Source organism: Cantharellus anzutake (assembly GCF_015039405.1).
Source record: "Cantharellus anzutake strain C23 chromosome Unknown EI90scaffold_272, whole genome shotgun sequence".
In the NCBI taxonomy this organism is placed as follows: Eukaryota; Fungi; Basidiomycota; class Agaricomycetes; order Cantharellales; family Hydnaceae; genus Cantharellus; species Cantharellus anzutake.
Genome location: NW_024067222.1, coordinates 1 through 15,827, shown reverse-complemented (window position 1 = coordinate 15,827; position 15,827 = coordinate 1). Strand labels below are relative to the sequence as shown.

Here is a 15,827-nt window from a genome sequence, read left to right as displayed (position 1 = left end):
ATCTTGTATTTTACACCCCTAGTGTAATATCGAGTTCGACTTTGGTTCAGCGACTTTCGATCACCCTAAGATTTCGTGAGTCCCTTGACCACCTGAACTCAATCACCGGCCTCTGCCGACGTTAAGGTCCCTCACAGGCCGGCGATTGAGTTCAAGTGGTTAAGGGAACTAAACCTAATAACCCCCCTTAGTAGAACGGACAAAAGCCACGTGCACAACTACGTAAATGAGGAAATATATTTTAAAACCAACTAGAGATTTCTTCCCGTTAAAGAGAGGCTGGTCACCTGCTTAAAATGTCATAAATAAATGATCAAGGTGTGGTAATCTGAATTGCTCGACTCTACGGTATGAGCAAACCCAACCCAACCGAACTCATTTTGAAAAAAATAGACATACCCAATTACAAATATGGAAAATCTGGAATCAGATTTGCGGAACTAATTTTATGATTTTCGAGAAATTTTTCAGCGCACGTGCCTGTGCATGTGACTTTTATCCGTTCTACTAAGGGGGGTTGTTAGGTTTACTGTTAAGGGACAATCTTAGGGTAATCGAAAGTCGCTGAACCAAAGTCGAACTCGATATTACACTAGAGGGTGTAAAGTACAAGATCTCCGCCTTTTTCTATCTACTAAGGTTCTAGCTTATATACGGTTCTCTACGCTTGTGTAAGCTTATCGCTTACACAAACTTCCGGCGTCACAAACAAACGCCTTTCCATGGAATCCAACGCCTCCACTAAACGATTCCACACACCGGAATGCAGCACTTCCCTGCAAGCTGAGCTGTCATCATCTACCACCCCGATGCGCGGAGGAAGACCCATCCACTCTCCCAGTTACTACAGTGGGCCCCTTGACGTCAAACGAGCAACCCTCATCGATGATCTCTTCATGGCTGTGCGAGAAGTCCCTTTTCCAACCTTCCTGTCCTCCACTATGCCTCAGTGCCACCAAGCCACATTTGATACCGTCTGGAAGGCCCTCCGCGATGGGGGTGAGATTAACTTCCAGGGTCAATGGTCCCGCCTTGCCCCCCTTCTGGGGAACCAAGAAGAGATGCAGGAAGAAGAAGACGGAGAGGAGGGGATGCAGGTGCAGGAAGAGGAAGAAAACAATATTTCCTTATCCTCAGAAAAAAACATGTGCAAACCTCCAGCACAGATCTCCGAGGTCACACCCTTCCCATCGGACGTTGAGGCTGTCAGCAAGGGCGGCATAGCCCATCACAGTCAGAAACCCACCTCGTTGTCAGAAAAAATCATGTACCGTCCTCTGGTCCAGATCTTTGAGAAGATGTCTATGGTCGCTTCTTTCCCATTGGAGGTGAAGGCTTTCAGCACGGGCGACATACCTCGTGGTCAGAAGCCCACCACGTCTAAGCCAGATGGATTCCTGGCATTGCCATCAACCCACCCGAAAACCAAGTATGCCTGGGAGGACATTGTACAAGCATGGGAGTTCAAAAAATCGAATGCGTTGACCAGCCAGTTCGACGTGAGGATGCATTTTCTCTCTTTGTCATTACCTTATCATCTCTCTTCCAGAACCGCAGCAAGGTGGTTTGGAGCGGCCATCAGATTCTACGCACAGACCCTCGCCGGCTATGGACCACTGGTCTCACCGTAGAGAAGGCCAATGCAAGGGTGTGGTACTTTGACCGTATGGTGGTGTTGGTTTCTGAGCCGTTCAACATCCTAAAGGAAAGTGACGGTTCCCCCCCAAAATCTCTCTTCCTGACATTATTTTCAGGACCCTATGACCCTTATCCGATTCTGGGTCAGCCTTTTTTCTCTTCCAAACCCTTCCTTTGACCCTACCATGTCCCTCAAACGGGCCAAAAGCGACAACAGGATCTATTATGCCATCCAAGCCGGAGGGCGTACGCTCTATACCCGAGAAGTCATATCAGACTTCAAAGCTGACGCCATGATCGGTCGCGCCACTCGAGCCTGGTCCGCACATCAACGAGAGAGTGATGACAAGGAGGAGGACGGCAAGGTATACGTGGTTCGGGCCATTTGGGGACCAGTAGACGGGGTTCATGAGAAGGACATCAGACAACGACTCAGGGAGGACATCCGAAGCAAGGCCTTGACACCCAAAGAAAAGCAGGAAGACTTGGAGGCCTTCAAAGAATATTTCTTGAATCATCTTCCAGAGCTTTCTGGACCCGTATTATCCGATACCCATCCCCTCTCCCTAACCTTGCCTGAGTCGCTACACAATGCTAGGGCTCTTCCCCTCAGGTGGGAGGACGCCAAGGATCCATCGTTCCTTCTTGGCACCCAAACGCCAACGTCCAACCCTGAGTTCTGGGCTCCTCCTCGTCCTCGCCTCCCAAAGAAGATCGTCCAAAGAGTCCATTACCGCGATGTGTTCCTAGGACGTCCCTACTCCCTCACCGAGTTGCGTTCTGCAGGGGACATATTCCAAGCCCTCATGGGGTGTGTCAAAGGTATCTATTCTCCATTAGTCCATTTGGTTCCCCAGTCCCTCATTTTATTCCTTAGGTTTAAAGCTGATGTCAAAGTATGGTTACGTACACAGGGACATCAGCCCAGGGAACCTGTTCTGGGACAAGAGTTGTAAGACCGGTCAGCTGGGCGATTTGGAGTACATGCGGCATATGAGCGATCCACCCAAGGATAACGTGAAGACCGTGAGGCCAAATACCTTCCCAGAGATGGCCTCATTTGACCCTCAGCGGGTTTTCACCTATAGGGCACACTTCAATTCATGGCCTGCGAGATACTCACTGAGGGCCCACTGCACCTCAAATCCAAGATGAATAGGCGTGAGGGAATTTCCCGTGAACAGGCTGTCAAGGTTTTTTCTTCCTCCCCCCAATCAGAGCCTCCACCCTTCCATCCCCTTCATGATATAGAGTCTATGTGGTGGGTTGCCCTCTGGATTCTCATCAGTCGCGTCCCAGAGCCAACCGTCCAATCTGCCTTGGGGGAAGAACTTCAGAAAAGAGTCGATGCAACACGTAATCTGCTCATGGAACTGTTCCCTTCCCAGCCTAGCCCTAAGCGCAACAACTTCTTTCGGGACGATGGATCTCTCGTGCAGAGAGCAAATACATGCATAAATCCGAAACTATCCACTGCTGAGGTGGGCCTGAAAACCGCACTGGGAGCCTTGGACTTGATGCGTGAGGACCTGGTGGAAATGTTCAAAAGGAAGGCAGAGAACAAGTCCTTGTCGGCAGACCCTCACCAGGTAGCATTGGAGGCCTTCGAAGTATGCCATCAGAGCCTGGGCATGTATACCCTTGTTCTTCTCACCGATGTCAAGAGGAATCCTGAGACACCAGATAGAAAATCTAAGCGTCCAAGGGTTGTGCAGGCCTAGGTTTCTCTCTGCACTCACGTGTACTCATCTCCTGTTTACTTGTTAATTGTACTCATCATAATGTATCTTGTGCGTGGGCGAAGGCGTAACGGATAGCGTGGCGACGGCCCCGACAAGATGTCGAAGCCTCTTGATTTGAAGCGAGCCGGTAGATACAAAAACCCCAAAAAAAGGAGGCGATGGGGCAGGTGGAGGGTAACGATGAAAACAACAGAGAGTAGCAGCAAGGAGCGCCGACAGGAGAGGAGGAGTGAAGTTACAAGAAACAAGGCATGAGCCGAAAAATGAAAGACACCGTAAACATTCGGGATCCCACTTGCAAAGGGTAACCAAGGCTAACTGCCTTATCCAATGCAAGACCGAATATTCAACACCAACCAACCACCCTAACCAGAACTAATAAGAGAATTAGTTAGAAATATACGTCAGAGTCATAGAAAAAGGAAATAAACTCCAGCGTGCGCGGACGCAAGAGAGATAAAAGACTGTAGAACAACAGCGTGCAGCGGACGCGAGAGGTGGTGGCTGAGAAGCCAAAGCGTACCGCGGACGCAGAAGTGAAGGCATGGAGGCCGAAGCGCTCAGCGGGCGCGCATAAAGGAAAGAAGGCACAGAGGCCGAAGCGTACAGCAGACGCGTGTAAAGAGAAAGAAAATCCACCGACGTACCGATCAAGCAGCAGAAATCAGAAACATGGACACAATTGCATACCAGACAACTAAGAAAAACTGAACATCACGGATGAACAGTCTAAAGGCATACAGCAATGAATATTGCGTACAGACGAGGACTTGACCTAGCAAAGGGGCACGGCGGATACCCAGAAGAAAACTGAGGCGCTGAGGCCGGCGCACACAAGTCATATTTAATCTCGTGCCTCCATTAAATTTAAATTAATGTATTCATGAAATAAATTACATTTTTGGTCAGGTCTACCAGGCAAGGGCAGCACAGACATCTCACAACTCAGCATCAGTGTCATTAGACATGTTGACCATAGGAACCAAACCATTGCGGTAATGATGGATTCTGTCCTTCCATATAATTATTCTGAAAAATGCACAACAAAAATGACAAAAAAGAGTAATTTGCGACTCAGGTTCTCCTAGTAGAAGATGTGGTGCACATATCACACTGTGAGGTCAGTTGGGGTTGCTCAGCACACCTGGCCATAAGTGTAGAGCGGTACCGGAAGGTGCCGCTGGGTCACGTGACTGTAACTACATCACGGTACATGTGACTCAGGGGTGACCCAAGTCTAGCCTATAACAACAACAGGAAGCAACAACAAAGAAGAGGAAAAGAGAGGTAGGAACAAGCTGAAAGATGAAGCAACAATGTCAGAAAACATGGGTATCCAGGATCCAAGAATCATCTTTGGGATGCGATTGAGTCCAAGATCCACTTATTGTCAGGGACCGGTCCGGGGTCAAGAGTGTCCGGGTATATCGCCTGGCATGGTGCAGGCAGGTGTCCCTGAAGTGGGAATGGTGTGAATTATCATTAGTGTCATATCCATACAACTCCGGACCTCTGCTCCTGATTCTGGACCTCCATCTCCTCCACAACGTCCAACACTACCTCTGGTCCGACTCTGGTTTACTCCGGGTCCGATCCCAACCTTGTACCCCCCAGACCAGAGTGTCAGGGCACACACCCTGACTAGCCCGGACCCGCTACACTTCCCACACAGACTTCCCACGCTGCATGCTCCGCGCACCACATGATCCGGCCCCGGATCCTGCCCTCATGTGACTTCTGGGTATCCCCGGAAGTTTGCCTGATATTGTGGCCACTGTGGGAAGATGAGAAGTTAGCTTCCTTCTCATCTTCTTACCCACAGTAGTTGTGCCCTGGATAGGGCTGGTTACACCAGAGGCTGTGGACCATAGGGGAGGGTCATGGGGACCCAGGAGTCATCCCCTGACACAGAGCTTGTGATGCTCCACACCTCCAGCTCTGGACTCCTGTACCAAAACCCCATCACACCTCCACCTCCAGAACTCCGGTCACGTCTCTGCCTCCGGTGTCACGGCCCTGCAACGCCCCCATCCTTTCACTACTTCTGTCACTTACACCCCGCCACCATTCTTGTGCCCGTTGTTCATGCCCATTGTCCATCACTCAGTGGTGCCAATAGTGGCCCCTGTCCACAGTCCCGTAGTGGCTCCTCCTTTCCCATCACCACTTTAGTTTCCCTGTCATTCAGCCACTGTCAGAGACCAGATTGAGATGAAGGAAGGTCTCCGTGGCAGAGGGCTTCGGCCTCAGCGACTTATGCCAGGAGCGCTGTGCCAAGTAACACGTCCATGCCCTAACTTACTAACTGGCAACCAGAACTAAAAGGGGGTAAACTCTAGTCGATTTTATTACTGAGGTGTAACCTATGTACAAGTTGAGTATATATAGTTACAACGAGGGCAGGCCCATGAATGGTGGGGCTGGGCAGAGCGGAGCTAACGGAGTTAAACATTAGCCGATTGAATATTACCGACAAATCAGGTTATGGGGTTAGCAGCATGGTAGGTGATAACCCAGAAATGGAAAGGAGGGATAGGCCCGAAGGTGGGCTTGCAGGGCAAGCGAGTGTATTGCCCAGCGGAGGTGGGAGTGCGCTAGCAGACGTCGGAGCTGTCCGGAAGCCTTTGGGGCTCCGTACTTAGGGAGGCATAGGTAATAAATTGAAAAGAGGGGGTGGTGACCATTGAGGGATACCGAGGTGATTGCGGAATACAGGAGCTCTGAGGTTAGTGGAGAAGGAGCGGAGGTAGTCTGGGGGGATCGGAAGCGGTGGAAGTCAATGGCTGTGGATGGATATGACAGCCACCATCATTCTATTCTTATTCATTCGCTTAACTTACTAGTGGTTGATATTGTCGCCGCTGATCTGCTCCTACATTGACATTTGATTTATTTGTCATATCCATCCACAGCCATTGTCTTCCACTACCTCCGATCCTTCCAGACTACCTCTGCTCCTTCTTCACTAACCTCGGAGCTCCCGTATTCCGCAATCACCTCCACCTCCCTCGATGGTCACCACCCCTCAATTCAATATATTACCTATGCCTCCCTAAGTATGGAGCCCCAAAGGCTTCTGGACAGCTCCGACATCCGCTAGCGCACTCCTGCCTCCGCTGGGCAATTCACTTGCTTGCCCTGCAAGTCCACCTTCAGGCCTATCCCTCCTTTCCATTTCTGGGTTATTGCCTGCCATTCTGCTAACCCCATAACCCGACTTGTCGGTAATATTCAGTCAGCTAATGTTTAACTCCATTAGCTCCACTCTGCTCGGCCCTGCCATTCATGGGCCCACCATCGCTGTAACTATATATATACTCAACTTGTACATAGGTTACACCTCAGTGATAAAATCGACTAGAGTTGATCCCCCTTTAGTTCTCGTTGCCAGTAAGTAAATTAGGGCATGGACGTGTAACTTGGCACAGTGCTCCTGGTCTGAGTCGCTGAGGCTGAAGCCCTCCACCATGGAGACAACTCCTTCATCTCGATCTGGTCTCTAACATTATTCACATATTGACATTTGATTTATTTACATTGACATTTGATCTGCCACTATATTGGTGCCTAGTTTGCCATCCCTATCCAGTCTGATTCCCCGCTTCACTGTCCTTTGTCCATTCATTCCTTCTGTTCCATTTCCCTGGTCCTTGTTGCTCATTTGGTTTTGTCATACTTATCATTCCACTCCTGTCCTGTGCCGGACCGACTGGCCCCTTCTCTGTTCTCCCCTTGTATTTATACTTGTACTTTAACGTCGATGTACATACCTTAGTTTGAATTCCCCTCACAGTATTCCCATCTTAAGTTTGCCTCTTAAGTCTCATCTTCGCCTGAGTCAACATTGCTGCAAGGTCCCTCCCACTAACTCAAAATATGGGACAGCCTGGAACACGTGGTGCAACGCTCCAGGAGCTGAAGTCCCAACCCCCACGATGCCTTGCAATGGAGTTGCATATAGCCAAGTGCCTAACCACATTGCTGCACTCCGCTCCACTTCCTGCGATCACCATGAACATCGTTTCTGACATCCAGACTTTGACCTCCTCCTCTGTCTTATCTCCTTGTATTCCTTATTACATTTCATTTAGTGCATCTAGCCAATATTCCAGACTTTGACTTCTGACTCCGGACCCTGCAGTCTCTACTGTATGGTGTCATTTATGTTGGAGAATATAATATGTTCCCAATAGTATAGAGTTTAACAGCCTATATGGCATGGCTCAAGGGCGAGTAGTGTATGGATGCATGCTAGAGGTCCTGGGTTTGATACCAGGCTTGTCCATGATTTTATGTCCTTGCCATGTAACCTGGATTCGAAGCCATTTGAATTGGAGCTCTGGATAAGTCCAGTAGTTGCACCAGATACAATTTCGACACTGTCCTCACCCGGTGCCCCTGCTCAACTTCCCCCCCTTTCCCTCCTTTCTTCTTCTTTCCTTTTCTATTACAGGGATGATGTAAGCGGGCTAGGGATCTAACCCACTAGGAAAACAGGAAAAGATGGGGACTGGATAGGTATCCAACAGGTCAGGAAAAAGGGGTAATGGTGATATGGTATGGTCCGGTGTGGTACGGTGTGTGGTGTACTCCAGTCAATCTCTCACCCCACCTCTCTGGGTGACACTAAGGTGAGGACTGATCTAGAGGTCTTCTTAGTCGTCTTCTATATCGTACTACTCCCTACTAGCTTGGGAGGGGCAAACTCGGTGGTTTCTAATCCAAAGGAAAAAGTAGATGCATCCTCATGTACAGGTATATATGAGAAATGATCAGAAAAAATGAAGGAAAATATCCGATGAGTCCCATGTGCTTAGGTGGGTCATATCGGCAACAAACAATATCGGAAAAAGGAAGGGAAAACAATAATCAAGAAAACAATAAAGCAATAAATGATTTCCAGCCAAAAAATATCCAACTCTATCCATCGCCAATCAACTCCCGCTAATTACGGATCCTAGTACTCCTAAATGACGCGTTTCCAACGGTACCAATATTGTCCAAATTGGTGCAGTGGTTGCTGAGATAAGTGAAATCCAATCTGAGTGTGGCCGCACTGCTGGGTGGGCGTGGGAATTTGGTCTGTGAGGACTGGGAATGTGTCTGGAAAAATAGGAAAAAATCATGGAAGAGTAGTAATAGTATATGAGGACGTGTGTGATGTGTTTCGTGAAGTGGGGATGTGCAGGGATGGGGAAATCGCGATATTTGGTTTGTTTGTGCAGTACCAGCTGTGCCTGCCTACAACGACTTTCCTTGCATCAATGTACCATTGACCTGGCTGCAGTGCAACATGCCCAGACCTGGGCACACTGGGTGACCTCCCACACACCAGATGCTCCTAGGATCTCTTGTGGAGATACCCCCACAGGTGTGGCTGTGTGTGTAGATGACGTTGCAGGCAGGATAATTGCCCATGCACGGACTCAGCTTGGATACCCACTTCCACCATTCAGAAAACCCCTTCCATTCATGCTACAACCCGGTACAAATTTGACATCTAGAAATAGTGCTAATTCTTACGATTCTGACGATATCAAGAACGTCCCAATCAGTGGAGAATTGATGGAGTTCTGCATTGGACAAGTTAGGCACAGCAGGTCACAAGTATGGGGTGTGGGAATCTCAAGCAGCAACCCAGAATTCCAGCCTCACTCGTTCCCACAGTGTCTAATAAATTGGTAAAAATGCTTATTGGCTGTGTGAGATTTATCTCCAGCTGCATTTCCAATTTTGGCTCTTAATTCTATAAATCTGTTGAGAAATCGCTTATTTTCTTTTATTTTTATATTTTGCCATCATTTCAGTTATTCTTGTATTGTCACTGTTACCCCTTTTTATTTTGCCTAATAAGGTATGCAAGTGCCATATGGCACCAATATTTGCCATCTATTATTTCTAAAAATAATTATTCCTTGTATCCTGTACATACCAGATTCTGGAAAAAAGTTCTCCCCTCCCCCAAATTCTCTAAGGTGCTAGGACACACTAGAGTTGGAGTGAGTGTGTGGAATTCCTTTCAAGGGATCTACTACCGTCATAGTAGGTCTACTATGATCTGAATTGATTTTAAAATTCCCACGGCATAGTAGGATTGAATGGCATAGTAGGATTTTTTTCTCACGGCTAGCAAGTGAGGATGTCCACTTGCTTTTTTTCTCACACACAGGAAATGAAGGGTAACCTTTTCAACCTCCTGTGAAGCCACTACAAATGGGAGCTGGGAACTATACAGTTTTCGGCTCTTTGCCGACTTTCCATAATTGGCACCCCCCCGTGGGAAGATTCTGGGCGAGCTGCTCGCCCAGAATCTTCCCACGGTTGTGGCTGTGATGGTTTCTGGGCAAGTAACTCGCCCAGAACGTTCCCATGGTCTGCATGCATGCGGGATTGTGGAACAGTGAAGGGAAAAATAGGAGAAAATGGGGGAAGGGTACCTGAGGGTGTGTGTGGTCAGGGGCTGTGCCCTGACAGCTAGCAAGTGACGATGTCCAATTGCTTTTTTCTCACGGCAAGCAAGTGAAGATATCCACTTGCTTTTTTTCTCATGGCAGCAAGTGAACATCTTCACTTGCTGTTTTTCTCATGGCTAGCAAGTGAAGATGTCCACTTGCACTATTGTCATAGTAGGATTGAATGGAAAAGGCCGGTGCATAGTAGGATGTTGGTGCCATCTTAGTGTCTCTACTACAGTCATAGTAGGATTGAATGGAAAAGGCAGGTGCATAGGAGGATTTAAGCAAGTGAGGATATCCACTTGCTTTTTTTCTCACAGCAGCAAGTGACGATGTCCACTTGCTTTTTTTCTCACGGCTAGCAAGTGAAGATGTTCACTTGCTTTTTTTCTCACGGCAGCAAGTGACGATGTCCACTTGCTTTTTTTCTCATGGCTAGCAAGTGGAGATGTCCACTTGCTTTTTTTCTCACGGCAGCAAGTGAAGATGTTCACTTGCTTTTTTTCTCACAGCTAGCAAGTGACGATGTCCACTTGCTTTTATTCTCACAGACACCGTATTCCCTGCTCTTGCTGCATGCAGTACATGGCACTACACATAACCACTATGTCAGGGTATGGCCCTTGACCCCACATGCACATGGACCCATGGGAACTTTCTGGGCGAGCAGCTCGCCCAGAATCTTCCCACGGGGGGTGCCAGTTACGGAAAGTTGGCAAAGAGCTGTCACAACTCCGCCAACCCACCCTAGTGCCACTGACTATTATCATCATCGGACCATCCACCCTTCCACCCATTGCAAGGGCACCTGGGGTTTTGGACTCACTGAGGCCACGGTCCCAACTAACTCAACCTAAAACTGACACTGGGTCAAGCTAGCAGTACTTCCTGCGAAGCTGTGTCCCCAAGTCTACAAGCACTAAACCCAAGCTAAACTTTCCTTTTGAGATATTAGCTTCAAGCTTACCAAGGATGTCGACTCTCACGTCTCAATTGCCCCAATGCAAACCGGGAATGTAGCCAGTAGCTCGACAGTCATCCATGTAGATTTCCACCATGCCACTGATGATACCTGAAATGTATGGCATCCATCTCGCCATGAATAAATCACTAAACATCACTGTGAGCTTGAGGACTCTAACTGGATGATGTGAGTTACTTGCTGAAAGTGCCACTCGTTTGCCGTCGTCATCTCCGAATAAACCCGTGTTCCATCCAAACAATACACCCATGAGGGCGCATAGGCAATACCCCCATCAAAGTCTGGATTCTGGAATAGGAAGTGCACACATTCCACCGGATCATGCCAGTAGAGTGTTTGTGGCTCATTGGGCGCTTCTTTGAGGATTATCGTATCGGACCTCCATGAAGGTGGGCCTGGCATTGTCTTCGCCCGATCGTACATTGAAGCTGCATCCTTCCAACTTGGTGGATGCGGATGGTCTGTCACCTAATCCCACAGCTGGTAGCGATCATTTATCTGGAATGTTAGGCTCACGCACCCATTTAAGCTTTTGGAAGCGATTAATCCCTCCTTGTGAAACACCCTCCATGCTCAACCAATAACAAAGTTCCCAATCCTCCTTGCTTTCATAGGGCCGACCACTCTCCTCCTGCTTAGATAGTCGGTCCCAAAGAGTCTCTATGGCACCTCTGGAGGTTTTTTTTGTTGTTATTTAATGGAGGTACGAGATAGACTTGTGTGTGGTCGGTCTGAATTCGCTTGGCACATTCCCCAGTGATGCTACATCTTATGCACCGTACCCACTGTCAGCCTTACACATACTGTGCCTTCCGAGGTTGCAGTCATGCCAATTCAGGTTTATTGCCGCTGCATTCCTGGATCGATTTCTCCAGACGAATTCTGTGCGTGTTCTTCGTCCGCCTATACTACAGGGCTCTGGCCCACTTTCACCTAGTCCTTGGCTTTTCTTCCTTAGTCTCATTCCTTTGGCCTGCAAGCTGTGTTTTCGTCCAAGTTTTATTACTCTTCCTTGCTTCCGGTAAGCTTTTTCGGTCTTGCTGAGGGGGAGGTGTTGTGACCTTCGGTTACTCTCGGCAGGTGGGATCCCGATTGCTTATTCAGGTTTTTTCTAGGTTTCGTTATCTTCGGTTGTTTCCTTGTTCTTTGTAACCTCTGCTCTTGTTCCTCCTGTTCCTCGTTGTCCTTATTTTTCGTGTTACCCTCCATCCCTGGTCTCTTGCCTGTTAATTACTGGCTTCCCGTCTTCAATTTCAAGAGGTTCTGGCATTGGCTGGGACTGTTGCCACGCTATTCTGTTGCGTCTCATCCAGCATGCACACAAGCCGTTCATTAGGTGGTTTCACGGTTGGCCAGATTGCTAAACTCAGGAACTAAACTGGGCCTAATCCAGAAGATGTCGGGAGTGAGTTTGGGGTGGGTTTAAGCGGCTGTTAAGACAAGATCAAAAGCGTTGATCCTGATTGCTAATATTAACCATTTGTTTATTCTTCATATTGTCTCTTGATCCGCCCACTCCGGTCCTATTTAGTTAGTTGTTGTCAGGGCACACCCGCCTGACCCTACGCCGCACCCCACGCCGTACCGCCCTACTCCACTTCCCCGCTATCACCCTTTGCCTCCTCTCTCCCCCTTCCTTCTTTCTTCCTATTTCCTTCTATGGTCGACTTCCCTTTCTCTATGTATCACTAACACACCTAACCCCACTCCCCCGATCGCTGCACCCGCCGTGCGCATTCCTGCTCACAGAGCGGCACACCTCCGGGATCTCCCACGGAGATACCCAGGGGAGTGCGGCTGTGTGCGGGGATGACGTGGCTCCTCCCACGTGACCCTGACCGCATGTATATAATAGCACCTGGGGTGGGAACAGAAGAAGCAGCCTTCTTCTCAACTTCCCACTTCAGGTAAGTACTGTGTTAGAATGCGGGGATTCGGACGACTCCGGAATGGAATCGGAGACTTATCATGGAAGGACCTCGGCCTCAGCGACTCAGGTGGAGCGCTGTGCCATTGCTGGTTGTCCTGGGGGTCCCTAATTTCGGATCTAGCAGAGGGAAAGTCTCTTGGGGGAATTCCAGTCGATTTCGGACTGAGGTTACAAGTTACTAGGTACATTGTATATAAGGAGGGGTCCGGAATCAAAAGGAACAAGGGTAGGACGAAAGGAGACAAAGGGAGATGGAAAGAGGAACAACACCGAGGGTCAAGTGTTTGACTCAATGGTGTTTCCCAAAGGAGGAATGAAGGGCCAAGGCCCAAGGAGGAAGGAAGGAGGTTGGGAGTGGGGAATGGCTAGCTGACTGAATAGAAAGGAAGCAGCAGCCCAAATAGGAATGAGGGAGAATAGCGGAATTGAAATGGACAATGCAATAGTTGCAAGGTCCGGAATAAGTCCGGAAAGTCCGAACTCGGAGGTTAAACTCCGGAATATTGGCAAAGGTAATTAAATGGAATGAGCTAACCAATACAATGGGTATAAGCGGAGGTGGGGTCAAAGTCCGAGGTCGGAGCTAAGACCGGAGGTTCCGGAGACGGAGACGCCAATGGGATTCCGGAGCGGAGGTCCGGAGTCAGGGACATAGGTGTTGTGTACTCGTCTGGAAGGTGTCGAGGTTGGGGTCGGACCCGGAATGTTCCGGAGTCGGACCGAAGGTGGTGTCCGAGCCGGAGGTGGGATAACCTCTTGGGAGTCGGCAAGGAGAAGGTGACGGAAGGGAAGTAGGGCTCCGGAAGTCGGAGTTCGGAGTTCTGGGAGCCCGGAGCGGAGGTCGGGATTGTATGGATATGACATACTGTAGCTTCCCCCTTTTTAATGATAACCAACTTCCCACTTCAGCCTAAGTGGTCGGGGATGCTCACCCCGCGACGGGACTGCCGCTATGCATAGCCGACACTTGTCCCATCGAGTCCCTCGCGCCAGGACCTCACCGCTTTTGGAGCTGTCCCTGACAGTTGTACTTATAACTCGTGTAGGTTACACTGGATGCACCTCAGTTCATATATCGACTAGCATTCCCCCCTCATCTCTACCTCTTGTCGTAAGGCTCCCATCCGAAATTGGGGCACCAGTGTGAGAACGAGCACAGCACTCCACCCGAGTTGCTGAAGCTAACTTCCCACCCCTCCGACCTTACGAGCCCAGGTGATTTCATGCAACCCTTACGGACACTCTGGATATGCATTCCTGACAGATACCCAACCGGCACTTGGGAAGGTGTATCTTCCTTGGTGGGACGCTGTCACACACCATTGCGTTAGACAGCAACGTGGTTTTTTTTTTTCAATAGCATTCCACGCTCAGGCCCTGACAACAAAGGAATAAATACACAACTATTCATTCTGCCATTCCTGGCTCCAATATTGATATCCTATGTAACGATTCAGCATCATGTTATCAGGGGTCCCCAGCAGATGGTCCAACTGGGAAGTGTGGTTGCTGCTAGTACCAGGCACTTGAGCGCGTTGCGATGTTTGCTGTTCATATCCAACACCCTGTGATTCTACTACCGTCACACCCCCACTCGGTCCATCCTGTCCCATCCACAGGTCTTCTGGCATCGAATCAGCATCCCACTCCCACCCATCAGAGAGCAGCTCTTTCAGCGGGCATTGAGAGTACAGATCGTCTAACATACGTGTATCCTCCTGGCATGCATCCAAGGGAGGAAGAGCAGCATCAGGTAATTCCTCCAGCAGCATCTGGCTCATCCAAGGATGGATCCTCTGTCGCATCCTCATCGCAGTCATCCTGCTGTGTTCCCACTGGAGCAGTACCTTGAGTCTGGTGATCACGGTGCAGTGGGCCTATGGTCAAAGGAGGGGTTCCCACCCACGCTCGACTTGCCACTTGACGCCAGCGATCGGGTCTCAGCACGACTGCCCTGTCATCGATTTGGTCAGAGGCCCTTCTGAGTTTCTTCGAGGTTGGACAAGCGGACGATGACCGTCTTCTCTTCCTTGAGGATCGTTCAGGGGTTGTTTGTGGTGATGATGATGACGACGTGGGTTGTGCTGGTGGGGGGATGCTGGCCAAGCTCGTCATGTCCTCGGCAGTGACTTTGCCATCCATGATGGCACTAGATATCAAGGGATCCTGCACCATCTGGAAGAGGAAATCCTTCATTCGGTGGGCCTTGTTCCAGCAATCATAGTTGGGCAAATCCTTTTCAAACATTATTCGCATTTGGAACTGAAGGTCATCCAGGAATAGGTTGACGTCACTGTGGGGCACCAAGGAAGGGAGAGAATCATCATGGCCAGAATTATGGGAAGGGGGGGAAGATGTAGTATCCAACGACGATGCCATAACAGGTGGCAAAGGAGACGCCATCATCCGCTCCAATGCATAACCCTGTGTGTCCCTGATGTTGTTGGGGGGTGGGATTGGGGGAAGCTCGTCGTACCTGGCCTTTGCCCGATTCATAGCTGTAGAGTCCTCTTGAAGCATGTCCTCCACTATACTGTGAAGCTGGTGGTTGAACTCCTCTGCCTCATCCAGCTCCCTCTCCTCCCGATCCAGCTCGACCCGCTTGCATTGCACCATCTCCCTAGACTTTTCCACCTCGTCACGGTGCGAACTCAGCTGTCCAAGGTGGTAGATACTGTCGTAGTACTTGTCCACCGCACCATCCAGCTGCTCCACGACTGCCTCTGACACCTGTCAAAGTTCCTGGAAGCGGTCTGGGGAAGCCGCTTCGATGACTACCCCAGAGATGAAACGATAGGCCTTATCTTTCCATCCAGCGAACCGTCTCAGCAAGGCCCACCACCCTTCGTTTCTCCTGACCATGTCCGTGATCCGAGTGACATCGAACCTGTCCAAGTTGTCACTCGTCTCGTCCACATCCTGTTTCTTGAACATGGCGTCCACAGTGCCTTGACGGATCAGGCGAGATAGGAGGATCTCTTCCAGTAACTGAACGGCACATGAGAAAAAAGAAAAAAAAAAAGACAGCAAGAGTACTCTTACGCCATCGGTGTTATGACCCTTAGCCACGCATAGTTTTG

General features: G+C 49.4%; 2 protein-coding genes across 2 annotated transcripts; both read right to left on the bottom strand.

Annotated features, from left to right (window-relative positions):
- Positions 1–10,952: 10,952 nt before the first annotated feature.
- Positions 10,953–11,433, bottom strand: EI90DRAFT_2956388 (uncharacterized protein; the record flags this gene model as incomplete). The annotated part of the gene is made up of 2 exons (XM_039055439.1): positions 10,953–11,278; positions 11,334–11,433. Coding segments are annotated over 2 exons (426 nt in total), but the record flags the coding sequence as incomplete, so codon positions are not given.
- Positions 11,434–14,150: 2,717 nt separating this feature from the next.
- EI90DRAFT_3204139 (uncharacterized protein) lies at positions 14,151–15,735 on the bottom strand (the record flags this gene model as incomplete). Its single annotated transcript, XM_039066428.1, has 3 exons — positions 14,151–14,601; positions 14,654–15,477; positions 15,526–15,735. Coding segments are annotated over 3 exons (1,485 nt in total), but the record flags the coding sequence as incomplete, so codon positions are not given.
- Between the last annotated feature and the right edge of the window lie 92 nt (positions 15,736–15,827).